The 26,173-nt window shown below is 44.3% G+C and overlaps 2 protein-coding genes across 2 annotated transcripts in view; one reads left to right on the top strand and one right to left on the bottom strand.

Annotated features, from left to right (window-relative positions):
• The window catches only part of Supt20hl1 (Supt20h like 1), a 50,452-nt gene that overhangs the window by 16,171 nt on the left and 8,108 nt on the right, over window positions 1-26,173 (top strand). The gene's annotated exons all lie outside the window — the stretch shown is intronic.
• Window positions 21,036-25,326, bottom strand: LOC103690862 (14-3-3 protein sigma-like). Its single transcript, XM_008773315.3, has 2 exons — window positions 25,284-25,326; window positions 21,036-21,509 (listed from the first exon to the last, which is right to left on the bottom strand). Exons 1-2 carry the CDS (start codon window positions 25,324-25,326, stop codon window positions 21,136-21,138), a joined length of 417 nt encoding a protein of 138 aa, XP_008771537.3. The 3' UTR covers window positions 21,036-21,135.

The raw sequence follows: 26,173 nt of genomic DNA on the forward strand, positions 1-26,173 counted from the left end.
AATGTAAATACATAATCTATCCAATAAAGAAAAGGAGAGAGAAATACATCTCTCTAGATGACTCCATTCCCAGTAGAATATACCAAAATACGATTTCCACATGCCTGCCTTCTGCCTTCTGCCTTCTGCCTTCTTGGGGGTTCTAGTTTGTCTCACATGTTTTTCATACAAGTAACACATCTTCAGTCTTGGTTCTTTCCATGGCAGGGATGCTCTAGTCACCCAGATTGGAATAGCAATGTCCTGTGTTATTTCTGGTTCACAAGTATCTGTCCACTTGAAACCCTAAGATTACTCTCTAAGAGTCACCCAACTCTGTTACCTCCAGAGAATAGCTCTTTAGGGACAGTAGCGTAGTCACATATTATCATGTTATCTCCTTGAGCCAGATCCAAGCCCTGAAATTTCAGCTCCACTTAATATCGAACCACAAATCATGAAAAGCATTTTCCTTCCAGTCAAGCATCCCTTGACCAAAGTGTACTTGAACTCCTTCTCCATTTGGGATTAGTAATTCCCAATGAGGCCGAAATCTAGACTAGTGAGAAAACCAATAGCCCCATATGGCTAGCCATTGTCCTTCTAGAGATGGGACTAGGATGACGGTAGGTAAGATACTCACTCTCAAGGGTTATACAACTGTAGACATAAATGGTTATTTATTTACTTGTTTATTTATGTATTTATTTTTATGTGCATGGGTGTTTTGCCTGCATCCATGTCTCTGTGAAGGTGTCAGATCTTGGAGTTACAAACAGTGATGAGCTGACATGTCGATGCTGGGAATTGAACCCAGATCCTATGGAAAAGCAGTCAGTGCTCTCAACCCCCAAGCCATCTCTCCAGCCCAACATAAATCTTTTAAAATATATATGGGTTATTTGCTGCAGGGTCTGAATATGGAAATCACTATGTAGTCCTGGCTGGCCTAGAAATCACTGTGTAGATCAGGCTGGCCTCCAAATCTGTCTGCTTCTGCCTTCTAGGAGCCACACAACTTGGCTTTCTTTGTTTTTTAAAAAAATTTGCGGGGTTGGGGATTTAGCTCAGTGGTAGAGCGCTTGCTTAGCAAGCGCAAGGCCCTGGGTTTGGTTCCCAGCTCCGAAAAAAAAAGAAAAAGAAAAGAAAAAAGAAAAAAATTTGCATTCATCTCAGATTCTTTTGCTCAAACAATTTTTCAAAATACTGGTAACTGATGATATTTTTGCCTTTAAGGGTTTTAAAAAACATTTAGCACTACATTAAATTTTTACACTAGTGGCTAACTTAATTTCACCTTAGTCCCAAGCTCCTGCCCTGGCAGTCAGGTTCCCTTAGTCCCTATTCAAACGGAGCCTGATGTACCCTCTCCTGTCATCAAGCTATATCAATCATAAACCCATAGCATCTAATGACCGAGGAGGCCCTAGTTACACTGACATTGCTCAGCACAGTGTTATATTCTGTTTAATTTCCACAAACTGTAACTTGCTAAACAGTTTCCCATAAAATAGCGGCCATTTTAAAAAGAGGGATGTGGGGTATGAGACTATGTTTGAGACAGGAGAAAGAAAAGAAGAAAATGGGGTTGGGGATTTAGCTCAGTGGTAGAGCGCTTGCCTAGGAAGCACAAGGCCCTGGGTTCGGTCCCCAGCTCTGAAAAAAAGAACCAAAAAAAAAAAAAAAAAAGAAAAGAAAAGAAGAAAATGCCAAGGTTTGAAACCAGTGCCTATTCAGTTTTCTTTCACAATTCTGATGCTAAGTAGCTGGCAACAAAGAGGCGTGGGCAGAAACTCACAAGGAACTCACCTGTAGACCATACCAAATTAGCTTTGTGTTGCTAAACATTGCCAGCAAATCATTGCTTCAGGGGTCCCGGGAGATGTTTCCTCCAATATAAGAGGGAATCAGGATTAGAGCTGGATAGGCGGATGTGAAGGAATTCAGAGGAAACTTTAAGAAAGTGTTAGTATGTCCTGGGTTCCATGTCGTCAGGACACAGATAGTTTGCAATCTTGTGTTTCACAGGTCAGGAGAATTAAGACAGAGCTCAAATTGTCAGTGTTAAAAGAGCTGGCCCCGTTCAAGAGTGGCCTTTTTTTCTGTCCAGTTCCAAACAGGTGGCCTTCTTGGGACATTATTTCCCCTGAGTGCTTTTGTGTGTGTACCTGAAAGCATCGTGGCCTCACTCCCAGCAGGGCTGAGTTTCACTTTCTTACCCATGGACAACCGGTAGTCAGCTGAGCCTGAAGGACTTTATGCTGAGGGGTTCCGGCCATATGAGTCAGGACTCTATTCTTGAACAGCTGTAACAGTCTCCAAGGGACTAACTTTAGTTTGTCACAGATGAGTGCTCTAGGGGATCCTGGAAGTCCACTCTGACATGTTTGAAACATGGAGTTTCTACTTCAGAATTGCCAGTGTTCGTTGACAGCACTTGCATTTCAGCTATGCCTTTTCTGTCAGCCAGGATTTCTGAAGAGATGTGAACACTTAGTCTTAGCTTCATTCCCTCTGAGTTTAAACTGTTGCTAAAATTCCAACAACCACCCCTTCTCCCAAAGTCCAATGGCAAATCGTGGCCCTATCCCACTAAAGGTCTCTCTGGGCTTCCTTACAGAGCTTAGGTGAAGGGTTACCTACAGGGTTGTTAGTACTCCCCACTCCCAAAAGGCCTCACCAGACCGTCTTTACCTATCAGAAATAACAGCTTACCCATAGCTGCATATTTTAAGCATCCCTTCCTCTATACCTCTCCAGTCTGTAACCCCTCCCAAAGCCTATTAAGGCAGATTTGAATGCTAGAGGTGGATACACAAGTGAGGGTCTTGTGACCCCCTACCTCCACTCCAGGAGGGAACGAAACAGTCATCAAGCCCGGCAGGGATAATCCTTTGGCAAGAGGACACAGCTGAACTCCTGAAGGTGAAAGTTACTTAGCTGAGAAGATAGTCATGTGTACAAACAGATGGTTTGTATATAACTAGTTAACTGTAAGACACATCCACTAAAGTTAATGTGGTTCAACTGTACTGTAGATAGGAAATATCTCGGCAGTATTCAAGAGTGAATAGGCAAATGCAGAAATGTTACAGCCTTCTGCCCTTGAGAGCTTCTCGGTGACTTCTCTGGCCATCTCATTAGCAGGAGTGAATCATAAAGATGCTATCTCATACTGATATAACAATAGCTCTCAGGTGTGTGGCTTGCCACCTGTGCCTTACCCTAGTCAAAACTCTCACCTCCTAGACCTTCTGTGAATGATTAGCTAAGCTCTGCTAGTCTCTTTACAGCTGGAGAGCATGAATGCCCTCCGTCCTTGTGGAGAAAACCTTCAACAATGCATGCCCCCTGACCAGAGCCATTCACAGCCCTGTAATACAGAGATTGAAGAGAAATTTAAAAAATTAAGAGCTCCTGTCCCGTACTATGCTAAGCAAAAGAAGTGAACAAAAGGATGAGCACAGTATGATTCCATTCATGTGAAGTATCTAAAAGTATCAAAATCATAGAAAGAGTTGTGATGAAATAGGTCTATAATTCCAGAACTGGAGAGGCAGAAGGATTGAGAATTCTAGACCAGCCTAGGTTAATTAGAAAGTCTCTCTCTCTCTCTCTCTCTCTCTCTCTCTCTCTCTCTCTCTCTCTCTCTCTCCCTCTCTCATTATTATCTTTAGTCTCTTTTTACAGTCTAGTCGTTATCCCCCTCCCATTCTTCCTTCCAACTGTTCCGAATCCCATTCCTCCTCCCCCATTCCCCCATTTCCAAGAGGATGTTCCCACACCCCCACACCCCACCAGACCTCCTCATTCCCTGAGGCCTCAAGTCTCTCAAAAGTTAGGTGCATCTTCTCTGACTGAACCCAGGCCTGAGAGTCCTCTGCTGTATATGTATTGGAGGCCTCATCTCAGCTGGTGTATGCTGCCTGGTTGGTGATCCAGTGTCTGAGGGATCTCGGGGGTCCAGGTTAATTGAGACTGCTGGTCCTCCTACAGGGTTGTCCTCCTCCTTAGCTTCCTCCAGCTTTTCCCTAATTTATCCACAGGGGTCCCTGACTTCACTTTAATGGCTGGATATAAGTATCTGCATCTGTCTCAGTCAGCTGCTTGTTGGGCCTCTCAGAGAACATCCATGCTAGGCTCCTGTCTGTATGCACAACATAGAATCCGTAATAGTGTCAGGTCTTGGAGCCTTCTCTTGAGATGGATCCCAATTTGGGCCCATCCCTGAACCTCCTTTCCCTCAGGCTCTTCTCCATTTTTGATCCTGCAGTTCTTTTAGACAGGAACAATTATGGGTCAGAATTTTTGACTGTGGGATGGCAATCCCATTCCTTTACTTGATGTCCTGTCTTTCTACTAGAGGTAGAATCTATAAGTTCCCTCTCCCCACTGTTGGGGATTTCATCTAAGGTTCCCCCACTTTGAGTCCTGAGATTCTCTCACCTCCCAGGTTTCTGGTACATTCTAGAGGGTCCCCTAACTACCACCTCCTGAAGTTGTATATTTTTTATTTATTCTGCTGGCCCTCGGGGTCTCATTCCTGTTCTGTCCCCACCCAATACCTAATCATGTTCTCCTTTTCCCCTGCCCTTCCTCCTCCCTTCTCCCATCCAGTTCCCTCCCTCTCTGTGCCCTCTGATTTCTTCTCCCTCCCAAGTGGGATTGGAGAGATAGCTCAGTCATTAAAGGCTAGGCTAAAGGCTAGGCTCACAACCAAAAATATAAGACCCTTTCTCAAAAAAAAAAAAAAAGAAAAGAAAAGAAAAACAACTAAACAAACAAAAGAACAAAATCCTCCACACGACTCAGTGGTTAAAAGCACTGGGTATTCTTCCTGAGGACCAGGGTTTGATTCCCAGCGGACACATGGCAGCTCATCTGTAGCTACAGTTCCAGGGGATCTAATTCCCTCTTCTGACTTCCATAGGCACTAGACAACTTGGAAGAGAAAGTAGTTAATTGGGGGCTCAGGGTTCCAGAGGGTTAGAGCATGGGTGGCATCATAGCAGGTATCATTGCAGCCTGAAGGCAGGCATCATGCTGCAGCTCAGGACTCACATCTCAATCCACAAGCACCAGGCAGAGAGAGCTACTAGGAATGATTGGCCTTTTGAAGTCTCAACCCGTAACCCCGAGTGACACACCTCTCAGAACAAGGCTACACCTCCTCATCCTTCCCAAATGGTTCCACCAACTGTGTGTGTGTGGGGGGGATTCAAATATATGAGCCTACGGCATCCATTCTTATGCGAACACCCACAACATAATAAAATAATAAAAAGAAAAAAATTTAAAATCACAGAAAGAGAAGATATAAAGGTGGCTAAGAGCTTGGGAGAAGGACAGGGAGAAATTAGTCTTTAACTTTTTTTTTCTTTTTTTTTTTTTTTCAGACCTGGGGACCGAACCCAGGGCCTTGTGCTTGCTAGGCAAGCGCTCTACCGCTGAGCTAAATCCCCAACCCTGAAATTAGTCTTTAATAGATACAGAGTTGCCACTTGCAGAATAGAAATGGTCTGAAAATCACTTGCACAACAATGACAGTGTACTTTATGCTACTGAACTGTGTAGCTTTAAAAAATGGGGAGGGGGAGGGGTTAGGAGGCTGATGGACAGGAAACCGGGAAAGGGCATAACATTTGAAATGTAAATAAGAAATACCCAATTTAATAAAAAATGGAAAAGAAAAAAGAAAAAATTGCAAAAGTCAAAAACAAACAAACAAAAATGGTTATGATGGGGCCATTGAGATGCCATACAAGCCTAAATGATTACTTGAGCTCAATCCCCAGAACGCATATAAAAATGGAGGAGGAGGCCTGACTCCAAAAGTTGTTCCCTGACCTCTACATGCATGGCATAGCACATGAAGGCACATATCCATGTCGGGACACACACACACACACACACACACACACACACACACACACACTCATACACTTAAATGTTTTTAAAATTCCTCCTTGGTTTTTTTGGTTTTTTTGTTTTTTGTTTTTTGTTTTTTGTTTTTTGTTTTGTTTTCTTTTTTTTTTTTTTTTTTGGTCCAGCTCTTGTGTATTTCTTTAGGTGGTGGAGATAGTAGATGAGAAGGAAGTGAGACCAGCTTTATCTCTATGCCATCGAGCAATCTGCACGCTCTTCTGAGGCTCTAGATGAAGAATCTGCTTTATTTGTGCAGTAAAGCACCAGCAGACCCCTGGATAGAAAAGCTAAATTGTTCGAGCAGCCTTGTGAGGTGGCCCACAGCTGTCATCCCAACAGTGGGAAAGCTAGGGGCAGGAAGACCAGGAGTTGCAGGCCAGCCTGGACTGCATCATGAAACCTTGTCTTGAAAGAAAATTAATAAAAGACCAGCCGAAACTAAAAAAGAACTCAAAAGTGTAATGATTGAAATGGGTAATGTACATAAATAGCTGGACCAGTTTTTCTCTTGTTCAAAATTCTATTCTGTTTGGGAGTAATTTTCTCCCACTTCAAGCTCCCTCATTATATACGCTTTCATTCAAAATGTTAATTCTTCTTCCTCTTGTAATTTAACCATCCACTAATCATTTCTGGGATGGAAACACATATTCCTAAGTGAAACTCTATTGAAGAGCTGAATTAAGCAGACAGTTTGTTTGTTTCTCTAATTTCTTGTCTAATGGTTAATAGAATTGCCAACGAAGAACTTTTTCAAAGTCTTAAAAAACTATCTGTGGTAATAATTTTGTGCAAACCAAACTTTTTTGGCCAGACAGAGGTTTAAATCTCAATAAAATGAAAAGTGTGTGTGTGTGTGTGTGTGTGTGTGTGTGTGTGTGTGTGTGCATACATAGCCCCCAAATGATATTTGCAAAGAAATGACTAGAATCTCTAAGTGCAGTGCAACTCATTTTAATTTAAGCACAAAGGAAACTAGATCCTAGTCTTGGGTCATCTAATTGATAGACCTTAGACAAGTGACTAAGCATAGCCCTTCATCTTTTCCCAAAGTTGAGCCTGTTTGTGACACACAGGATGGACAGTGGATCAAGAAACAAAAAGAAGATATAGTGGCAGGTTTTGTCTGCAGGAAAAAATTCATAAGATACCAAGTCAGACACACAACTGTCTCTGGCTGGCTTTAGCTCTTCTCCTGCTTTCTCCCATCCCTGCACTTTAGAGGACTATCTAACCACCGTAATTTAGGGACTCCTTAGCAAAACAACACTTTTAATGAAGTCAGCAGTGTATGAGATCAGCTAAGATTTTCCAGGGTTTGAAGAAATAAAGCAGCAATCAACTCCAAATTAGATCTTATTTAAACGCTGTTAAAAGAAGGTCATAAGTCAACTTTTTCTCCCTGCATTCAGTAGCATGCTTTATCACTCTCAAAAAGAAACTTTGAAGATGGGAGAGTTGTAAGTCTCCAGTCCCTCCTGCTGCTCTGGTCTACAGAATGCAATGCATTAAGTGCTAAATTAGATCCAAGACCCAGTTCCCTTTCCGTTTCTGTACACATAATGTTCTCCATGTAAATGTGTATGTAGTACTCCCTCCCATATGACATGTGAAGCCAGCTACTCGATTTATTGAGCTCAGTGAAACATGAAAACGTGTTGGAGGTAGAGAGCTAGGTCAGCATTTTTGCTCTTGCAGAAGACCTGGGTTCAATCCCTAGCACCCATAACCATCCGCAATTGCAGTGCCAGGGGAATCTGACTGCCAGAGGCAGCAGGCAAAGCCATGGTGCACATACATAACATCCAGGCAAAATAATCATACACATAAAATGAAATGAATAAATCTAAAAAAATCCTAAATGAAAATGTGAGTTCTGTCATTCAAAACCCAGAAAATAAGTTGCCTTTGTAAAATTTAATTTTTTTATTTTTTATTTCCTTATGGCCTTCTTATACTCCCATAACTCTGCCCCCTTTGTCCCCAGTTGTCCCCTTTTACCTCCAGTATCCCATTTCCATTTTCATTTCACAGGTTTTTTTTATCACCCACCACCTCCCTTAAAACCCCTTTTTGTCCCATCTCATAGGCCCCAGTGTAAGTAATATCCTGACCTCTGCCCACACTCACTCCCATATAACTATGTACATATAAAAATTCCTAATAAAACCCGTATGTGGAATTAGAAGTTAAGATCCGCACAGCCCACCAAGTCTTCCCTGATCTGCTGTAACTTGAAGCTCACGGGAAAGGTTCTTATCTGGACTCCACTTCATTCTTCTAGCCAGGTGTGCAGTGACATCTGGACACCCTGAGGGAGAAAGCTCACATATACCACATGCACGTCTGTTTTTCTTTTCCCCACAACGGACATGTAATGTTTTCTCTGCTGCCTTCTTCTGCTTGCTTCACCCCTCTTGCCTCCTTCCCCAAGTTCCCTTCAATTTGTTACTTAAATGTTTACCCCAGCCCTAAAAAGAAAATAAAATAACACTGTGAACCCATCCAGTATTCTGAGTACCTCTGACCCCAAGCCTTCATAGCTATTGACATACAAAATTTCTTCACTGGGGCAGGAGAGATGGCTCAGTGTACAGCGCTCGATGCTCTAGCAGGGAACCCAGGTTTGATTCCTAGTATCCACACAGTGGCTCACAGCCACCCATAATTCCAGTTCCAGAGGATCTGATGCCCTCTCCTGACTTCTGTGGGTACCAGGTACTCATATTCATAAATAAATGATATTTTAAATTTAAAAAAAACAATCTATCTAATCTTTCTTTTTATATATGCTCTCTGTGTGTGTATCTGTGTGTGTGTGTGTGTGTGTGTGTGTGTGTGTGTGTGTGTGAGAGAGAGAGAGAGAGAGAGAGAGAGAGAGAGAGAGAGAGATTGTCTACCTGTTTATTTGATCAGTTTGGATTTTTTTCTTTTACTTTTTTGAGACAGGTCTCATGCATCCCAGGCTGGTCCCATGCATCACAGTCTCTGTGTAGCCAAGGCTGGTCTCAAATTCTAGATCCTCCTGCTTCTGAGTACTGAGATTGCAGGGATGTAACACCAAGCCTGGCTCCTTTTAAGGGGATCAAACTAAACATTGGCATGGCTTTTTTGCAATTTGTGTTTTACAAGAAGTGACATGTAAGGATGTGTCTTAGGGTTTCTATTCCTGCACAAACATCATGACCAAGAAGCAAGCTGGGGAGGAAAGGGTTTATTCAGCTCACACTTCCTAGTTGCTGTTCACCACCAAAGGAAGTCAGGACTGGAACTCAAGCAGGTCAGGAAGCAGGAGCTGATGCAGAAGTCATGGAGGGATTTTTCTTACTGGCCTGCTTACCTGGCTTGCTCAGCTTGCTCTCTTATAGAACCCAAGACCACCAGCCCAGGGATGGCACCACCCACAATGTGCTGGGTCCTTTCACCTTTGATCACTAATTGAGAAAATGCCTTACAGCTGGGTCATGTAAGAAGCTAAATATACTGCTTCCTTGCCTGACTAAGGATTCCTACAGTATGAAGCCAGTAGCAGCATTCTCTTTAAATGCACAGAGACAGGCCTGGGACCTGAGACACAGGAATAAAGCACACGCTTAGGGACAAAGGGAGGGAGGAAAGAAGAAACAGGGTTTTTAAACTTTTTCTTTCTGTGAGAACATAAATAAACTAGCCCATTCATGTACTACAGAAGTGTACAATGGCACAAATTAAAACAAGGAAACTAAGACAATTTAGGGAGAGATTCACCTAGCAAAGATCTGGGTTCAATCTCCAGCAATGAAAAGTTAAACACAGAATTGTCACATGATCCTGCAATTTGATACTCAGGTGTATACCCAAGAAGACTGAAAACCATGTTCACAGGAAATCTTGTCATAAACATTTATAGCAGCATTATCCCCGGGACTTCAAAACTCAAAGCAACCCAAGTTTCCAGCAACTAAAAAATGGGTTTTTAAGTGGTAGAGCCAGGTAATGGAACACAAGACTACCATTTAAAAGTAAGGTTCTGGCCCAACAGTGGCCCACACCCTTAATTCCAGCATTCGGGAGGCAGAGAAATATGATCTCTGTGATTTCGAGATCAGCCTGATCTGCAGAATTCCAGTACAGCCAGGTCTGTTACAGAGAAATCCTATCTTGAAAAGCCAAAGGGGACAGGTGGTTCTGGCTTGTGCTGTGGCATAGATAAGCCCTTGAAAAATACCATACTTACGTAGACAAGGTGACTCATACTTGCATCTGGGCCCCGGGGGGAGCCGAGTTGGTCAGCCAGCTAGCTTTCCCACACTCACAACCCCGCAGGGCCATATTACTAAACCAGCTCTGCCTTAGTTCCTAGGCAAATTTTGGGGCCCACTCTCCCAAAGTGCTGCAGCTGGTGAAGGGTGGAGCCAGTTTTGCACAGCCCTCAGACATCAATGACACAGGGTGGCAGCCCAGACCAGGGATGTCCGCATGAACTTTGGTGGCAACATGGGCCACAGACGTTGACCCAGAGCCCAACATGATATTCAGCAGCAGCAGCAGGCCAGGACCTCACTGTGGCCGCAGAGAGCAGCACAGGTTCCTCACGTCAGGCTCTTCGTCTCCATCCTCCCGTTTCCACTTCCGCCTCTCCACAGTGCAAACACCATTACACTTCTCTTTCTCTTGCAGCTCTCCCCCACTGTTTTGCTCATCTTAGGGGCACCCAGACCTCTGGATCTTTTCTGCCCCTCCTGCACCACTTGGCACTAGGCAGGGTTGTGAGACATTACCAGAAGCTAGAGAGAAGCATGATACCCATTTTCTGTCAGAACCAATCCTGCGACACTTTGACTTTGGGCTTCTGGTCTCCAAAAATATGATAGAATAAAATGTTTCAAGCCACTCAGTTTGATGATAAATGCTAGAGACTTCCTGGAGAGCCAATCACCAACTTGTTCTCAAATTTGTTTTTGTTTTAAGTGTACAGGTCTTTTGCCTGTGTGTATCAGTGCGCCATATGCATGTGCTGCCTGCAGTGGCCAGCAGAGTGCGTCATAACCCCTGCAACTGCAGTTTCAGGCATTGTTAGTGACCACATGGGTGCTAGGAATCAAATCCCGATTCTCTTGAAGAGCAGCCAATGCTCTTAGCCACGGAGCCGTTTCTCCAACACCCCAATTCACTAACTTGTATGGAAATAGCAAGGTACCAGACAGAGACAGGTAAATGCCACAACTCTCTAATAATTTTCTTTGGCAGATCACACAGAATAGAGCTGGCACAATTAATAAATGTGCATGGAGAGCTCTGGAAGCAAGGGAAATGGGGAGCTTCTGCCAAAGGGATGGCTACTGTTACAACTAAATGGATAAACTCTAAAGAGCTGCTGTACAACCTAATTAATGCCCGTGCTTAGCGATATGGCTTTCTACACTCAAGAGATTCTGTTAGAGTAGGTTCTGTGGTACATACTTTTGCCATATATAAAACAAAGCAGACAAAAACAAAGGGGCACAGGGAAACTTTGAGAGGTGTTATGTCTATTACCTTATCATAGTAATGATGGTGTTGAGGATGTTGGCATGTGTGCAAGCAAACTCATCAAATTATAGACATTCCTATGTGCAGTTCTAAGTATGTCAAGTGGATCTTAACAGAATTATTTTCGAATTGTTTTGTGATAGGCTGCAGAGAGGGTTCAACAGTTAAGAGCACTTGCTGTTCTTCTGGAGGACAGAGTTTGGTTTCCAAAACCCACATCATACCTGCCTAAAACTCAAGTTCCAGAGGATCTGATATCCTTATATGCCTTCCTCGGGCTCCTGCACACATGTAGATAGCATGGATGGGGACACACACACACACACACACACACACACACACACCCCATGTACATAGAAATGTAATTTTAATTTTCTTAAATTTTATTTTTCATGATGGTTTTTAAACATTTTCATCTTTTTTGTAGCCCACCACCCACAGAGGTAGTGTGGAAAAGAAAGGGTACAGGGGAAGTGGGCCTGTTTAAAAGGGGTTTTTTGGAGTAGCTGTTGTCTGGGAATCAGCAGTTTGGTTTACAGGTTAGCAGGCAGTGGCAGCCTGACTCACTCGCAAACACCTCACAGATACACCAGCAGTCCAGTTAGGTAGAGTTTGGATAACACAGAGGAGAAACAACTTAGCAGAGACAGCCAGGCCTCAGCCTCAGCTCCACTCAGCAGGATAAACCAGGAGGGACATCAGGAGACGTTCTCAGCTGTGCCTCTCGCAGGGAAGTGAAGATCAGTGAAGGTAGGAGATCCACAAGCATTGCACAGCTAGCTGTACCAGCAAGCCAAGCTCTGTCTCTGTCACTCTGCCAAGTCCTATTTATACCCTCTGTCTTAGGGCTTTATTGCTGTGAACAGACATATCCAGGGCAACTCTTTTTTTGTTTGTTTGTTTGTTTTTAGTTTAAAATCAACAGGTAACTCAATCGCTGGGTGCAGGAACTAACATCCTAATTTGTAAGCCATTCTAAATTAAACCCTCTGGTGGCAAATCTGCCATCTAAACAGGAGGACTCTATTTCACCATGTGTTGTCCCCCAACCTCTCCCAGTCCAAAAAAGCAAGTCACCTTTTCCTGCCTCCTCTTTTCCCCTCTCTGACCCAGAAGTCCCACCTATTCCTCACCCAGTGATTGGTTCCCTGAAATATTTATTCATTAGGGGAAGGTTCTGCCACATTTCACCCTTTCTAATTAAAGAACTTTTCTCTCAAATATAAGCTGAGCACAACTATTACCATTCTGTAATTTACAAAGTACAAAATACACCTAACATCCAGTCCATCATTTTTGTTAATTAAATAGAACGTTCTGTATCTATCCTAACTTAACAGGCTTAAAATCTACATGTTATGTCCTGGTTAGCTTGTATACTATCTGAAAACTATCCTCTTAATATATCCTCTCAATGCTAAGTAGCCTGCGTTGGCTATGAGACTATAATTAGTCTTTCAACCCTGTCAGAAATCTGAGATGATCAATATTATGTGAAAATATATGAAGCCTAACACAGCTTCTAGAACTGAGACAAGTTGTAGAGACAGCTGCTTATCCATACAGCCCCAGTATGTCAGGAAGTTGGAGCATCAGTCTTCAGCCTTCTGGCCTAGGATCATCTGACAGACCTTGATAAACAGGAATTATTAAAGACTAGCTTATTCTGTCTCAGCAGAACTAAGCGATCCTAACTTGTAACCTGTGTCCTCTCAAGAACAGTACAGGTCTGTAGGACAAATAGGCAATTTCTGCCCAGCAGTCACCTAGCCACCTAGAGGCAGAGATGCTCAGTTCGTTCTTTGAATCCATGAAAGGGGAGCTGTTAGAAACAGCTATGTCTCAACAAATGATAAATAACATTAAATATCACATTCTGCAGATTTCTGACGGTTCTGAAAACTATCTATCTATGTAAAGTAATCTGGATTGTTGTCTGTTAACTACTCTCAGCTATTTCTAATAAAATGTCTTGAAAACACCCTAACTGTAAACTCAGAACCATGAATTTGCTCTCTGGCCCTTGACTCCTATGCTTAATCACCTCAGATCAGTTTGTAATGGCAGTTATAGAAGGACTGGGTCCAAGCCTTGTATTTTTAAAAGTTTTGTAACAATAGAGGAAATTTATGCCAATGAAAAGCCTGATTCTGCATCAAAACAAATTCTGTACCAATGTGAGAAATTATAACTTCAACTTAGTAACAATTATAAGGATTTCTACCAAATGAGATTATGGCTGTACAATCAATTTTAACTAATTCCTCTATTTTGAGACATGTTGTCCCCCAAGCTCTCCCAGTCCAAAAAAAGCCCCAAGGCAACTCTTATAAGGACAACATTTAATTGGGGCTGGCATACAGGTTCAGAGGTTCAGTCCATTATCATCAAGGTGGGAACATGGCAGCATCCAGGCAGGCACAGAGCAGGAAGAGCTGAGAGTTCTACAGCTTCATCTGAGGGCTGCTAGGATCCTGAGTCCAGGCAGCTAGAATGAGAGTCTTTTTTTTTCTTTCTTTTCTTTTCTTTTTTTTTTTTGTTTTTTTTTTTTTTTGTTTTTTTGTTTTTTTCGGAGCTGGGGACCGAACCCAGGGCCTTGCGCTTGCTAGGCAAGCGCTCTACCACTGAGTCAAATCCCCAGCCCCTAGGATGAGAGTCTTAAAGCCCACAGTGACACACCTACTCCAACACGGCCACACCTTCTAATAGTGCTGCTCTCTGTGCCAAGCACATGCAAACCATCACACCCTCCAAACATTACATATCCTTCATGTGCCTCAGCATGTGTATCTAATCAGCCTGAGTCCTCTGGAGAAGGCAACACACTGTAGGGCTCCATCAGAAGTTTTTTGATGCATTTCTTTCTGTAGTGTCCTGTAATGTAGCTCACCTACCCAATGTAAGGCAGATCAATATACAAATAAATGTGTGTCGTTAGCAAAGAATCTTTCATCACGTGTGCTTTCACATGCTTGCGTTAGCAGAACACCATCCAACCACCTTTCCAAAGATACCTTAAGTTTTAGCTTCATATAAATATAAGTTGAATAAATCCTTTTTTGTTTTTGTTTTTGAGACGGGGTCTCAATATGAAACTCTGACTGAACTGGAATTCAAGCAAACCAGGATGGCCTCAAACTCACAAAGATTTTTCCTGCCTCTGCCAATAGATTTCTGGAATAAAAATAAATCCCTTTTAAACTGCTTAATGAGACAAGTATGGTGGTACATGTTTGTTACCCCAGCGCATGGGACACTGAGGCGTAGGATCATGAGCTTGAGACCAGTCTGTACTGCACACAGCGAGAGACTCACAAGAAGCAACCAAAGGAGAAAGATTCAATTAACACCGTTTTATATTTCCAGAAGAGGGTGCTATTCCCTACCTTGGTAGCCAGACCCACATTCTATTTGATGTACATCCTGAGGTGACTGGACCCATGTAACCAATTTATTGCAGACTCTGATTGCCTCTGCTACAAGTTTTCATTTTACTCTTTCAGACCTAAGGCTTGAAGTTACAGCCTCCCCTGTGCTAAGTACTCTTGCCTGCATGAGCTACGTCTCTAGGCCTACCATAGCTGAATGTCAAAATTCATAATTTTTTTTTGCCCCAACACAAAACCTTCTCTAATTGCTTCCTCTTTTGCTTCATCTCCTGTCCTGACTTGTCAAAGCACTGAAGGAAAACCAGTACCATGCCTCTCTCCTCGATTCTGGTGGTGGCTGCCATTCGCTTGTTCCCGCATACATTTCTCTACGTCCGTCTTCACTTGGCCATTGTTTCCCTGTCTTCTCCCTTTCTGTCTCTTAAAAGGACATTATCATTGGATTGACAGCCCACCCTAAATCTGAAATACTCTCACTCTAGCATTCCATCAGTATCAGGAACTAGGTCTTAGATGTATCTTAGGTTTGGGGGTGGGAGTAAAGCTAGAAAATGATTCAACACATATAGTCATCATCAGACTGAGACCCTTGAGATTGAGATTGTTTTGACTATTACTTACCGCAAGTGCCTGGAATACTATGTCTTAATGATGTCTTAAACATAGAAAGTGCTCAGTGGGCTTGCTGAATCAATGGCTGGGTGGACTGTTGGTGGCCGCTAGGATGAAGGATTTATCTAACCTGGGAGATGGACACTTGAAGTAGGCCAGAATTGGGAAGTATGCATTAAGGACTCATGGAACTATAGAAACTTGATCATCATTCCAGGTAGGACTCAAAACTACAGTGCACAGCCCTCAGTGAAAAACAGTGCAGGAATGGGCACAGCACTGCATACCTGTACTCCCAGCACTGAGGGGGCTGGGGTAGGAAGTGGGCCAGGAGACCAGACTAGGCCATATAGTGAAATGCTATCCCAAAGCATTGGAGGTGGGGTGACACAGGACACTTCATTGTTTCACAGTCACATAGCTTAAATTTAAAAACCAAAACAACAACAAAATGTTTCACAAATCCTTGCAAATAAATCCCAGATGAAGCTTCTCTGGTCTTCAGAGAGTTGTTAGGTAAATTTGGCGGAAACCCCAACTGTCACAATGAGGACTCCCAGCCCTCTCTCCAATTTCTACAAATTACTAATGCTACTTTGTGATTGCAATTTGTCATCTTCCATGTGGTCTTGATTTCTTTCCTTGCCAAAAATCAGGCCAGTTCCCAGTTGTGCAACATTTCCCTAACCCTCTTTTCAGTGTGAGTACATGGTGTTGAGTATTTTGCTAAGGTTCTGGGATTTACATAGTATACCTACATTCTCCCCACAGCCTACTCCCTCCATTCGCTTCTCATTCAATTTTTCCTTTTCTCTCCCACCCTGGCATAAAGCATGAATTCTGTCTTTGTCTCATGCTAAGTTCTGTTCATAGTTATCTACCACTATCGCCATCCCCCCTAGCCAGGTCTATCTCACTTTTTACTCTGAACAGGCCTGAAGGAGAGAGGGGGGAGGTAGGAGAAAGGAGGGGAAGAAGAGGAAGGGAGAAGGGGAGGGAAGGAGGAGAGAGAGGCAACAGAGGAAAGAGATCAAGGGAGGAAGAATGTGAGGGAAGAAAGAGAAAAGGGACCACTGGGGAGAGGAGAGGCAGAGGCAAAAGAATTGGAAGAATACAGGAGGAAAAGAAAGGAATTAGGAACTTCTAGGAGAAACACTCATACCAGCTCATCAAAAGAATATGTTTTTATTTTACTGTGCTTCACTAACAATAGGCTACATTTTGAAGGTCTCTGGGTAGGAAGTAAACTTCAGCAACAGCTCCTGGGCTACTTACTACAGACTTCCCTTGGCTTTCTTACAGAGTGAAGCAAATCTCTTCTCGAGTTTACATTTAATTTGAATCGCAACCATAACGATGATTTCCCCCCACCCCACCCCCGTCACTGCCTTTCATATTGTCTTTTCTTGGCCAGCTCTCCTTGGCGCTGCTCGCCTGCTGTACACTGTGTACGAACCGCAGAGCTGCCTGCACTGTGTAACTGTGCCTTTTGTTTGTTCCCACAATCGGCTCCAAAACAGCTGTTGAATGCTCGTCCTTGGATCTGGCGTCTTCTTTCAGAGACCTGGAATGGCTGGCAGCATCTTCTGCTTTTCATTTTCTTGAAGAAAAAGGAAATTTAAAGCAACAAAGAGAAAGAACAGGCCAGGAGCTCTGTAGGTGCTAGTTAATGACTTACTTCCTCCCTTTTCCTTAATCAACAAAGTCCATACTCCAACAGCCACTGGGTTCCCCTTTAGTTTCTGACCTAAACCGAACTTCACAAGCCACTGAGGGGGGTCCAGATGAGCCAGCCTTGGTGGGGGGGTTGCCATTTGACACAGTGGTGAGGAAAGCACAAACAATTGTGACAGTCCTGTGGTGCCCGCAGCTCCAGTAGGCCCCATCTGTTGAAAAGTCAGACATTTAAGTGTCATTGCTCGTTTGGGTATGAATTGGCTGGTGAGTTTTGCTTTAGGGAGCTTTCCTTATGAAAACTTGGCATTGAGTGATGGACACATTTAATACCTTGAGGTATGAAAAAGCACTCAAGAAAATAAAGACAAAGTGTCCTTTTCTGGACGCGAGCTATTGCTTAGTGTAGAATCATTGCTTCAAGGCTAACAGCTAATCAAAACAGTCATTATTAAATGTCATGAGCTGTGCTTAAATTGCTTTTGGACCACTGGCTGTCTCACCACAGCTCTCCAGGGGGGTCATCTAAAGAGAGCTTTGGAGGGGGGGAGCCCACTAGTGACACAATCCAGTGCCACATGTTTTGTTCCAGCTGTCCAATGAAGCCTAGGAAGGGGTTTTCAATGTGCAACCTGGATCAGAGTCACTGCCTTATGAAAATCATAGCCACAGACAAGCCTTGAAACCAACATGTAATGTGTGGGGCACGCACAGTGTTATGGGTACCTGCTGGAGATCAGCTCATGTTTTGTAGTTGCCTTTTAAGTTGAATTTTAGTCCCTTCTGTTGGAGAGGCTTAGCCCATTACAAACCATCTTTGGCAAGCTTCATGGTCACTTCTGCACAGGGAGTCTCCTTCTCCTCCCCTCCCTCTGCCCCCTCTCTCCTCCCCTCCTCTTCCTTCCACACTCCAAGTCTCCCCACCTACCCTCTGGAGATGTAAACCTAATGTTCAGCCTACACCATCTCTTCAAGATCAAAGTCCACCGAAGGTAGATCAGACTAGCCCAAAACAGTAACTTCTTAAACCAAAACATGTTCATCTGTTTAAGTAAATTACAGTCCTGCTTATCTCCCTCAGCCCCACAGAAAATATGAGCCTTAAATGGAAACTCCCAATAGCCCAGCATCACAAAATGGCCGGCAGATCTATACTCTGACTAAGCTAATAATGGCCACAGCCTTGATTTCTTTTCTTGACACCACACAGCTAGGCTCTTGCTTCCCCACTGTTCATCCATCCAATCTGTAATTCACAGCTTTCATTCCCGGCTTCTCCCTATATCCAAGGCGGTCTATCTACTCTATCTATGTTCTTCTTGCCTCCCACCTTAATATGGCCATTGACCTCACTTCTGTCCTTGCTACATTTGAGCCACTTCAACATTTAAATTTTTTGTGTCTTTTTGTTTTGCTCAAAACAATTTCTCACTGAGTGAACTTAATTCTCCTGACCCCTGCCTCCCTAAGGCTGAGGTTCCAGATGTGCTGGAGGGCCCTGTAAAGAAGTGGATTATGGACCACTTTTCTCTTGAACGCCTTTCAATAGTTTCTCATGTTCCATGTAATAAAACCCAAGTGCTAACTATGACCTAAAAAGGCCTCCCTGGTTGTTGTGGCTTGTATCAAAACCATGCATTGCCCAAACCTCTCTTTCTGCCGCTCCCAGGGACTGGCTGGCTGTTCCTGTCTTGAGCAAGCTGCCCCACTCGGGGATGCTTTCTCAGCCTGAAATACCCTCTTCTCTGGTACTTTACATAGCCAGAACCTTCACTTATTTGTATTCTGTCTCCCTCTGCTAGATTTGAAATTCCATGGAGGAAAGACTTTCACCTTATTTATCGTTGTATTCATAGCCATTAAGAGCATACCTAACACATGGTAGTAAAACATGATCTATCTGATGTTTCATTGTATGCTGTTGTGGTTTGAATGAGAATGGCGCCCACAAGCTCATATATTTGCATGCTTAGACCCCAGTTGAGAAGCTGTCCATGAAGGATTAGAAGGTATGGTGTTGTTGGAGTAGGCGTGTTGGAGCAAGTGTGTTGCCAGGCCCAGTCTCTGTGTCTGTCTGTTTGTCTGTCTGTCTGTGTCTCTGTCTCCACCCACAAGCCTCCTGCCTGCTCCCTGATGAACAGGATGTGAAGCTCTCAGCTATTTTTCCGTCCTGCCACCATGCTCCTCGACATGATGGTAATAGACTAAGTCTTTGAAACTCTAAGCGAGCCCCCAATTAAATGCTTTCCTTCATAAGAGCTGCCTTGGATGTAGTGTCTCTTCACAGCCATGAATACTAAGAGAGGGAGGTCAGCTGAGCTAGATCTCCAGCTGACAACAAACATTTGTATCAGTAAATGAACAAAGTTACCCCAAACAAGAATTCCTTACTGTATAGAAGAGACTTATGTACTCTGTCCTCTGTTCAGCAATTTCCTTTCCTATAGATCAGTTTTTTACTCTCTTGTTGTCCCCCCAGTGTGCGTGCACACGCGCGCGCGCGCGCGCGCGCGCACACACACATACACACACACACACACACACACACACACACACACAGGCACATGATTCTGAGCTGTTACATCTCTGCTGCCCATGTTTTCTAATAGATTCTGATTCTCGGGTCCTCCTGGATGCCTTAGGCTTGGAGCTGAATTGAGAAGTCTTGGGAAATGTAAGGTGTTAAATTGGTCCTATAGAAGAGAAAGAAGAGAAAAGGAAGAGTATTTGAATGTGTTCAAAGAAAGAATAAGTATATTTTAAGCATCAAACATGATGCATTTTTTTCTAAAAGGAGAATCGCATAAAGAATAAGCACACATTTCTGGATATGGTGGGGCATGCCTCCGATCCTAGAGCTATTGGGAAGTAGAAAATGGAGGATCTTTGTGAGTTCAAGACCATACTCTGCATAATGAGTTCCAGGGTGGCCAAACTACAAACTAAGACCCTGTTTCAGGAGGAGGAAGAGGAAGAGGAGGAGGAGGAGAAGTGGAGGAGGAAGAGGGGGAGGGGGGGAGGAGGAGGAGGAAGCAGCTTATATTTATTAGTCCTGAAAGTTTAATGGGTTGTTTGAAGTTGTTGCCTTTTCAAACCAAATGACTCAGCCACCAGGAGGTTCTTTTGTGACCTGATCAATCTCACTCTGTTGCTAACACAGCAAACTCAGATGATTACAATGTTTAATTGAGAGCAGCCAATCCAATAGAGGGCTCTAGAGAAGAAAGTAGAAGGACAAAGCCTGGGGTGGCTCAGCAGGAAAGGGTGCTTGCTGCAGAGTATCATAACATGAGCTCAGTCCCCAGGTCCTACAGAGTATGAGAAGACATCTGACTCCACCAAGTTGTACTCTGACCATCACACATGCCCCGTGGCACCTGCATGCATGTATGTATACACATGGACAAATAAGTTAAAAGTTTTTAAAAAGAAACGAAGGAGGTGTCTTCCAGGGCAGATGGAATGGGCCATTATTTAAAGTACTGAGTGGCTTTTTCACAAGACCAAGTGTCCAGATGGGTGGTGATGATGGCACACAGTAATACGGATGGATTTAAAGAGGATGAACATGTCAATGACGAAGCAATAAATTCAGCCATTTTTTTTAGTGTCACAGGGCAACTTTATTGAGTGGTAACATGGTCACACCCAGTAAACGTGTTCCCTCTCATTCACGCACACACACCCAGCCCTTGCCACAGTCCAGTTCTCAGCCACAGGGGTGGGGAGCCTCCTTGACTCCTAGGGATCCAGAAGCAACAGGTGCCCGAGGAAGGCACGGGGGAGGACAGGCTCAGGAGTGGTTGTAGGAAGTAGGGGTGCAGAGAGCAGGGGTGGCCAGGGTTGGGAACACCCACCGCACAGCTGCACGAAGAGTGAGATTCCCCAGCCCTGGTGGCCTCACCTTGCTGCACCCCGTCCAAGGAGACTTCCAAGTGTGGCAAAACATTCAGGGTTTGGGAGGGGCAGAGTCCCACTCCGTTTAAGTCCTCTCTGCAGGCTGGGGACTGGAGGGCAAGGCGGGACAGGGAGGATGTAGGCTGCTTCAGCTCTGGGGCTCCTCTGGAGCTTCACCACCCTCTTCCCCAGCATTGTCGGCTGTCCACAGCGTCAGGTTGTCTCTCAGCAGCTGCATGATGAGGGCGCTGTCCTTGTAGGAGTCCTCACTGAGGGTGTGCAGATCGGCCACGGCCTCGTCGAAGGTGGTCTTGGCAAGTGAGATGGCCTCCTCGGGGCTGTTGGCTATCTCGTAGTGGAAGACGGAAAAGTTCAGGGCCAGGCCCAGGCGTATGGGGTTGGTGGGCAGCATCTCCTTCTTGCTGATGTCCATGGCCTCCTGGTAGGCTGACCGGGCAGAATCGATGATGCGCTTCTTGTCATCACCAGTGGCCACCTCAGCTAGGTAGCAGTAAAAAATTACTCGATGGGGGTTGGGGATTTAGCTCAGCGGTAGAGTGCTTGCCTAGCAAGCGCAAGGCCCTGGGTTCGGTCCCCAGCTCAAAAAAAAAAAAAAATTACTCGTATTTGGGACACTCGGAAACAGAAGCTGTCTGCCTGGCTTGTTGTTCATTCATTTCGTGTTGTCCTGAGACTATCTCACTGTACAGCACTGTGTGGTTACAAGCTAAGCATCCTTCTGTCTGCTCCTCCTCAGTGCTGAGATTACAGGCATACGCCGCCACACCTAGCCTAAAGCTGGCCTTTTGAATATTCTAATACATAATAGCACTTTCTTAGATAAATTCAATAAATGCGATAGATTTTGATGGACTCCATTAAGCTTCTAAACTTAACAAGAGAAAACAGATTTAATGCCAAAAAGTAAAAATGAAACTTTTACTAAATTATTTCCAAAGAGATTACTTTCAAAAAATTCCTCTACACAAGCATCGAGCCTTAACAGGTTAATTTTCATTTTACCAGCTTGCTGTTCCGTTTCCTCAGTGCTTGGGAAAGGAACTGTAGAACACATCTAGAGGGTCAGCCAAGTAGCTCTGAGTTTCAGAGTAATATTGGTAATTATGTCTACCCGTCAGGAAGCATAAGCAAGAAGTTTAAAAATGGCTCCTATCTAGCAAGTCTTCAGAGGTGCAGTCCATGCCACGTGAACAAAACTACACTCCATTTGTGGTGGCATGGGACAGAGGGGGAGGGAGGGAGGGAGGAAGCAAAGAATGGGGAAGGGGAGAGAACACGGAAGGAGAAAGGGGGGAGGAGGAGGAAGGGAAGAGAAGGAAAATTCCTTTAGCCTGAGGCTGGGAATGCAAAAGATTCCCAGCACTGGAAATAAAATGAAAAAGAGAAGCAGGGGGCCTACACATGCGAGCATAGGACACAAAGGAGGCTATGTAGACACAGAAACCACAGTTGGAGGGCTGTAGCCAGAAGCTAAGGAGAGTGAGAGATTCCAGTCCTGTTGGCCACCAGGAAGTTAAAAAGGTCGAGCAAGGACTCTTTTGAAGTTCCCAGCCCTGTAACACCTGCCCTCCCACCATGCAATGCAACAGAAGAGATTCCTATCCTTTGGAGCCAACTAACAAAAGCAAAGGCAAACGCTGTCCTTGGTCCCTTGTGTGTACTTTTTCATATGTCGTCCTCCACATTTTTATTGATTTCTCCATTTTCCATGTTCTTCATTGCAAAGAAAGTTTCTGTGGCCTCTCTTCTCCCCTCCACCTCTACCTTTCAAGAGGTAATACTTCTTTTGAGGTGACCCTTTCCTGACACCCATCAGTCCCCAAATCAACAGGGCCATTTTTTTTCTGTTTCCACCTGCCCTCGGGTTAAATACAAATGCCTGTTATGTTAACAGAAAAGAAAAAAAAATGAGAATGGAACCGCAAGAAAGTTTGCCTAATTTGTAAAATAAAATGAGTTTCGATTCCAGCAGCTTATGTATTATTCTCGTGAGGACTGGGTTTACATCGATCATCTTTTTTTTCCTGGCAGTCAAGTGTGGAATATGGCGGAGTGAGAAATGTAATTGTGTAGACATAAAAAATTGCGTCTCGATACCCATCATCGGGACACTTTTCTCAAGATGCTATCTCGGTGTCCTTCAGAGCAATAACGATACCAATTGAGAACGTAACAGAAGCAACTTAAGTGTTATGCCTCGTTTACTTCTGGCCTAATGTGCTTGAGAGCAGGGCTATTGCTCATGACATAAAGTTCTGTCAGAAAGACTGGAAACACTTCAAGACCATTAAAATAAAATGCCCGCCATCCCTGCTGTTCAAATATTCCTCAGCTTCTAATTTAAGGCACCAACACCTAAGAATGTAATTGTGTTATTCTCTCTGATAGCTGGAATCTATCTAAGCCAAATGCCTAGGAATTACGGACTATTGGGGCTACAGGAGTCCAGAAGACAAATGAGGTGGGCGAAACGTGTTATTTTGTACTGGCTCGTTCAACATTTGGGCTCTGTTTCCATTTATGTGTTAAAATGCATTCAAAGACTAAAGTGTCTGAAGTGTCTTCGCTTGGCTCAATTGAAGAAGAGGTTGGGGAAATGGACAAGCCGCCTGAAGATCGAAACTTAGGGGAGAGAGGGAGAAGACAGAAAGACTCGCACACCTCTAACTCAGAATGATTTTCCACACTAAACTTTCTAATTGTCCTTTAAAAAAAAAACAGCCAAGAGTTATCACCTTAGTAAAGCAGTCCACCTTGCAACTCAAACTTCTCACCCTGATTAGCCAGTGAGAGCAGGTGGGAGAGGCTGTGCTGGATCAGAAAAGGGCGATTTTAAAAGCAAATGCCTGGACAAGGTGCCGTCTGCCCCCTTCACATGGGGAAAATCATTTCTGTCTAGTGCCTGCCTCAGGAGAGATACACTTTAGACTCAGGTACCCCATAGGCACATCATGACTTTGACTGGGACATGGTGCCAATTCAAAGTGTCACGAAGTAGGAAAATGGGGAGAAATCTCAACTCAGTTTCTATTCTTTAATAGAAAGCAATACTGTAGTTTAAATTAGCAAGGCGCTGCTGAACCCTTATTTAAAATGTGTTTGCAGTGACATCCCAAGAAAGGAATTTTTTTTCTTGTTTAATTGCACTGTCAGTGTGGAACGCTTTCACTTAAAACCATTCTGAGGTAGACCTTTTAATAGAAAGTGACAATTTAAATTGCCATGATAGCAGCAGAAATGGTGCTTAAAGTCATTACTAAACTGATGTCGCAGTTGGCTCCAGACCAGTTTGTTAAGGCTGAAGAAAAGGTGTTGGGGGAAGGGAGGAAAGGAACGAACTGGTGAATCATTAATTCCTTTGTATCCATTGTAATAACATGAGCTGTGATGAAGTCATCTGACTCCCGGTGGATATAATGTACACTTCTATTGAATCCCACATTATTCCACTCTAACCTTTACCCTGATTAATGCTGACTACTGGGGAACTGCTCCAGTCACAAGCACTTAGCTCTCTGCAGTGACTTTGTTTTCTTGTCTTTGCTCCCAGGGTCCAAAGAGAGGAACTGTGGCTTTCATTTGCTGACTGGAGTTCCAGAGTGCCTTTCTTTACTCTTCCTAGAATTAGTCAGACTCTCCTGGCATTCCCTGCAGGTGACTAGCTTCCCGAGAGTGCCATCTGCAGACTGAAGGAGTTGTGAGGTCAAGGCCACCTAAGGGGATATAAGGGTGGTGGTCAGTGGATGGAATATAGCTTCTGTGAACCTGGATAACAGCCCACGGGTGAGTCAAGGGCGAATTTGGAACATGGGGGATGCAGGGAGGATGCCACAGACATTTGGCAAGATGGATGAGGGACAGACAAGCGCAGGAGTTGGAGCCCATCTAGACACTTTCATAGTCTCTCACACATTTGTTTTGAAATTGTCTCTGGGGGCTGTGAAAGATTGCTCAGCGGTTAAGAGCACTGACTGCTCTTCCAAAGGTCCTGAGTTCAAATCCCAGCAACCACATGATGTGTCATAATCAACTGTAATGAGATCTGATGCCCTCTTCTGATATGTCTGAAGACAGCTACAGTGTACTTATAAATAAATAAATCTTTAAAAAAAAAGAAATTTTCTCTGAAACATACTCCCTTAAAAGGATATTAATCACTTGATTTTTGTTGCAACACAACGGATTACCTTTATTTCTATATGCATCCACATTTCAACATGTAGTGGTCCTGAACAGAGTGGGGAACGTGGCAATGAGCCAGGAGGCCAGGCCTACCAATCTGCAAACAATCTGCAAACGTGGTGACACAGCGTCCCATTGGGTCCCTGCCAAGGGTCTGAGAAGCAACACTGAAATCTGAGTCTGCAGGGTCCGGGCCTCGTGTTCCAGCTGTCAGGCTCCACAACAGACCCGATGTGTGGCCAGGGTGACTGAGAGCCCTGTTCAAACCTCTGCAGTGTGTAAAAGCAAAGCAATTATGGGAAAAGGAACCAACTCAGAATCGTGTGCACTGAGGACTCTCCGCATGGCCTTTCTCTAGGTATATATCCACCAAGGACCCTGAGCACTGGCTGGTCTGAGTCGCCCAGTGACTGCTCTGTTCACTTCTAGACCTGAGCTCAAAGCTCAAGGGCTAATGGTGGTGGCAGGGCCGAGGACCCAGCGCTCCCTTTCCAGGCTGCTGGCAAGTGAACAAGCGTGGTCTGGAGCTAAGTGAGGGAGGCCAGGCTCTTCCAACCTCATCTGGTGGCTTCTGGCCACAGCAAGTGTTGGGTGGTGATGTGACAACAAGGGACTTGAGGGGGAAAGTAGCACCCCTTGATAACGGTGGAGAGATGCGAAGCCCTGAATTCCTCACCCACTGCCAATTTCAGAGGGAGGGAAGGTTACAATTTAAGCTTTGGCCAAGGGAGGGAGTGGAGAAGTGGGGACCATGGCTTGGATAGGGCATCACTTAAGACAAGAAATCAGGGGTGCAGCCAAAGAGCCCCAAGCCCAGCGGTGGTCAGTCCCACGGCTGCTACCTGAAGCCTCCCCATCTATTCTAAGGGCTACCACACAGCCGAGGCGGAGGGCAGGGTGGGCCGGCAAAGGCATACCGAGGCCAAGTGCCAGCAGCAGGTGATTGTGTAACGTTTCTGTTCACAGATACATTAGCTGTGCCT

This window comes from Rattus norvegicus, chromosome X (genome assembly GCF_036323735.1).
Source record: "Rattus norvegicus strain BN/NHsdMcwi chromosome X, GRCr8, whole genome shotgun sequence".
NCBI classification, from domain to species: Eukaryota; Metazoa; Chordata; class Mammalia; order Rodentia; family Muridae; genus Rattus; species Rattus norvegicus.

Bases quoted from the DNA above. Each gene is read 5' to 3' on its own strand.
- LOC103690862 (XM_008773315.3), bottom strand. From the start codon at position 25,326: ATGGGACGCTGTGTCACCACGTTTGCAGATTGTTTGCAGATTG. The intron at 21,510-25,283 runs GTAGGCCTGGCC...ACCCCCATCGAG, and splicing joins TGCAGATTGTTTGCAGATTG to TAATTTTTTACTGCTACCTA.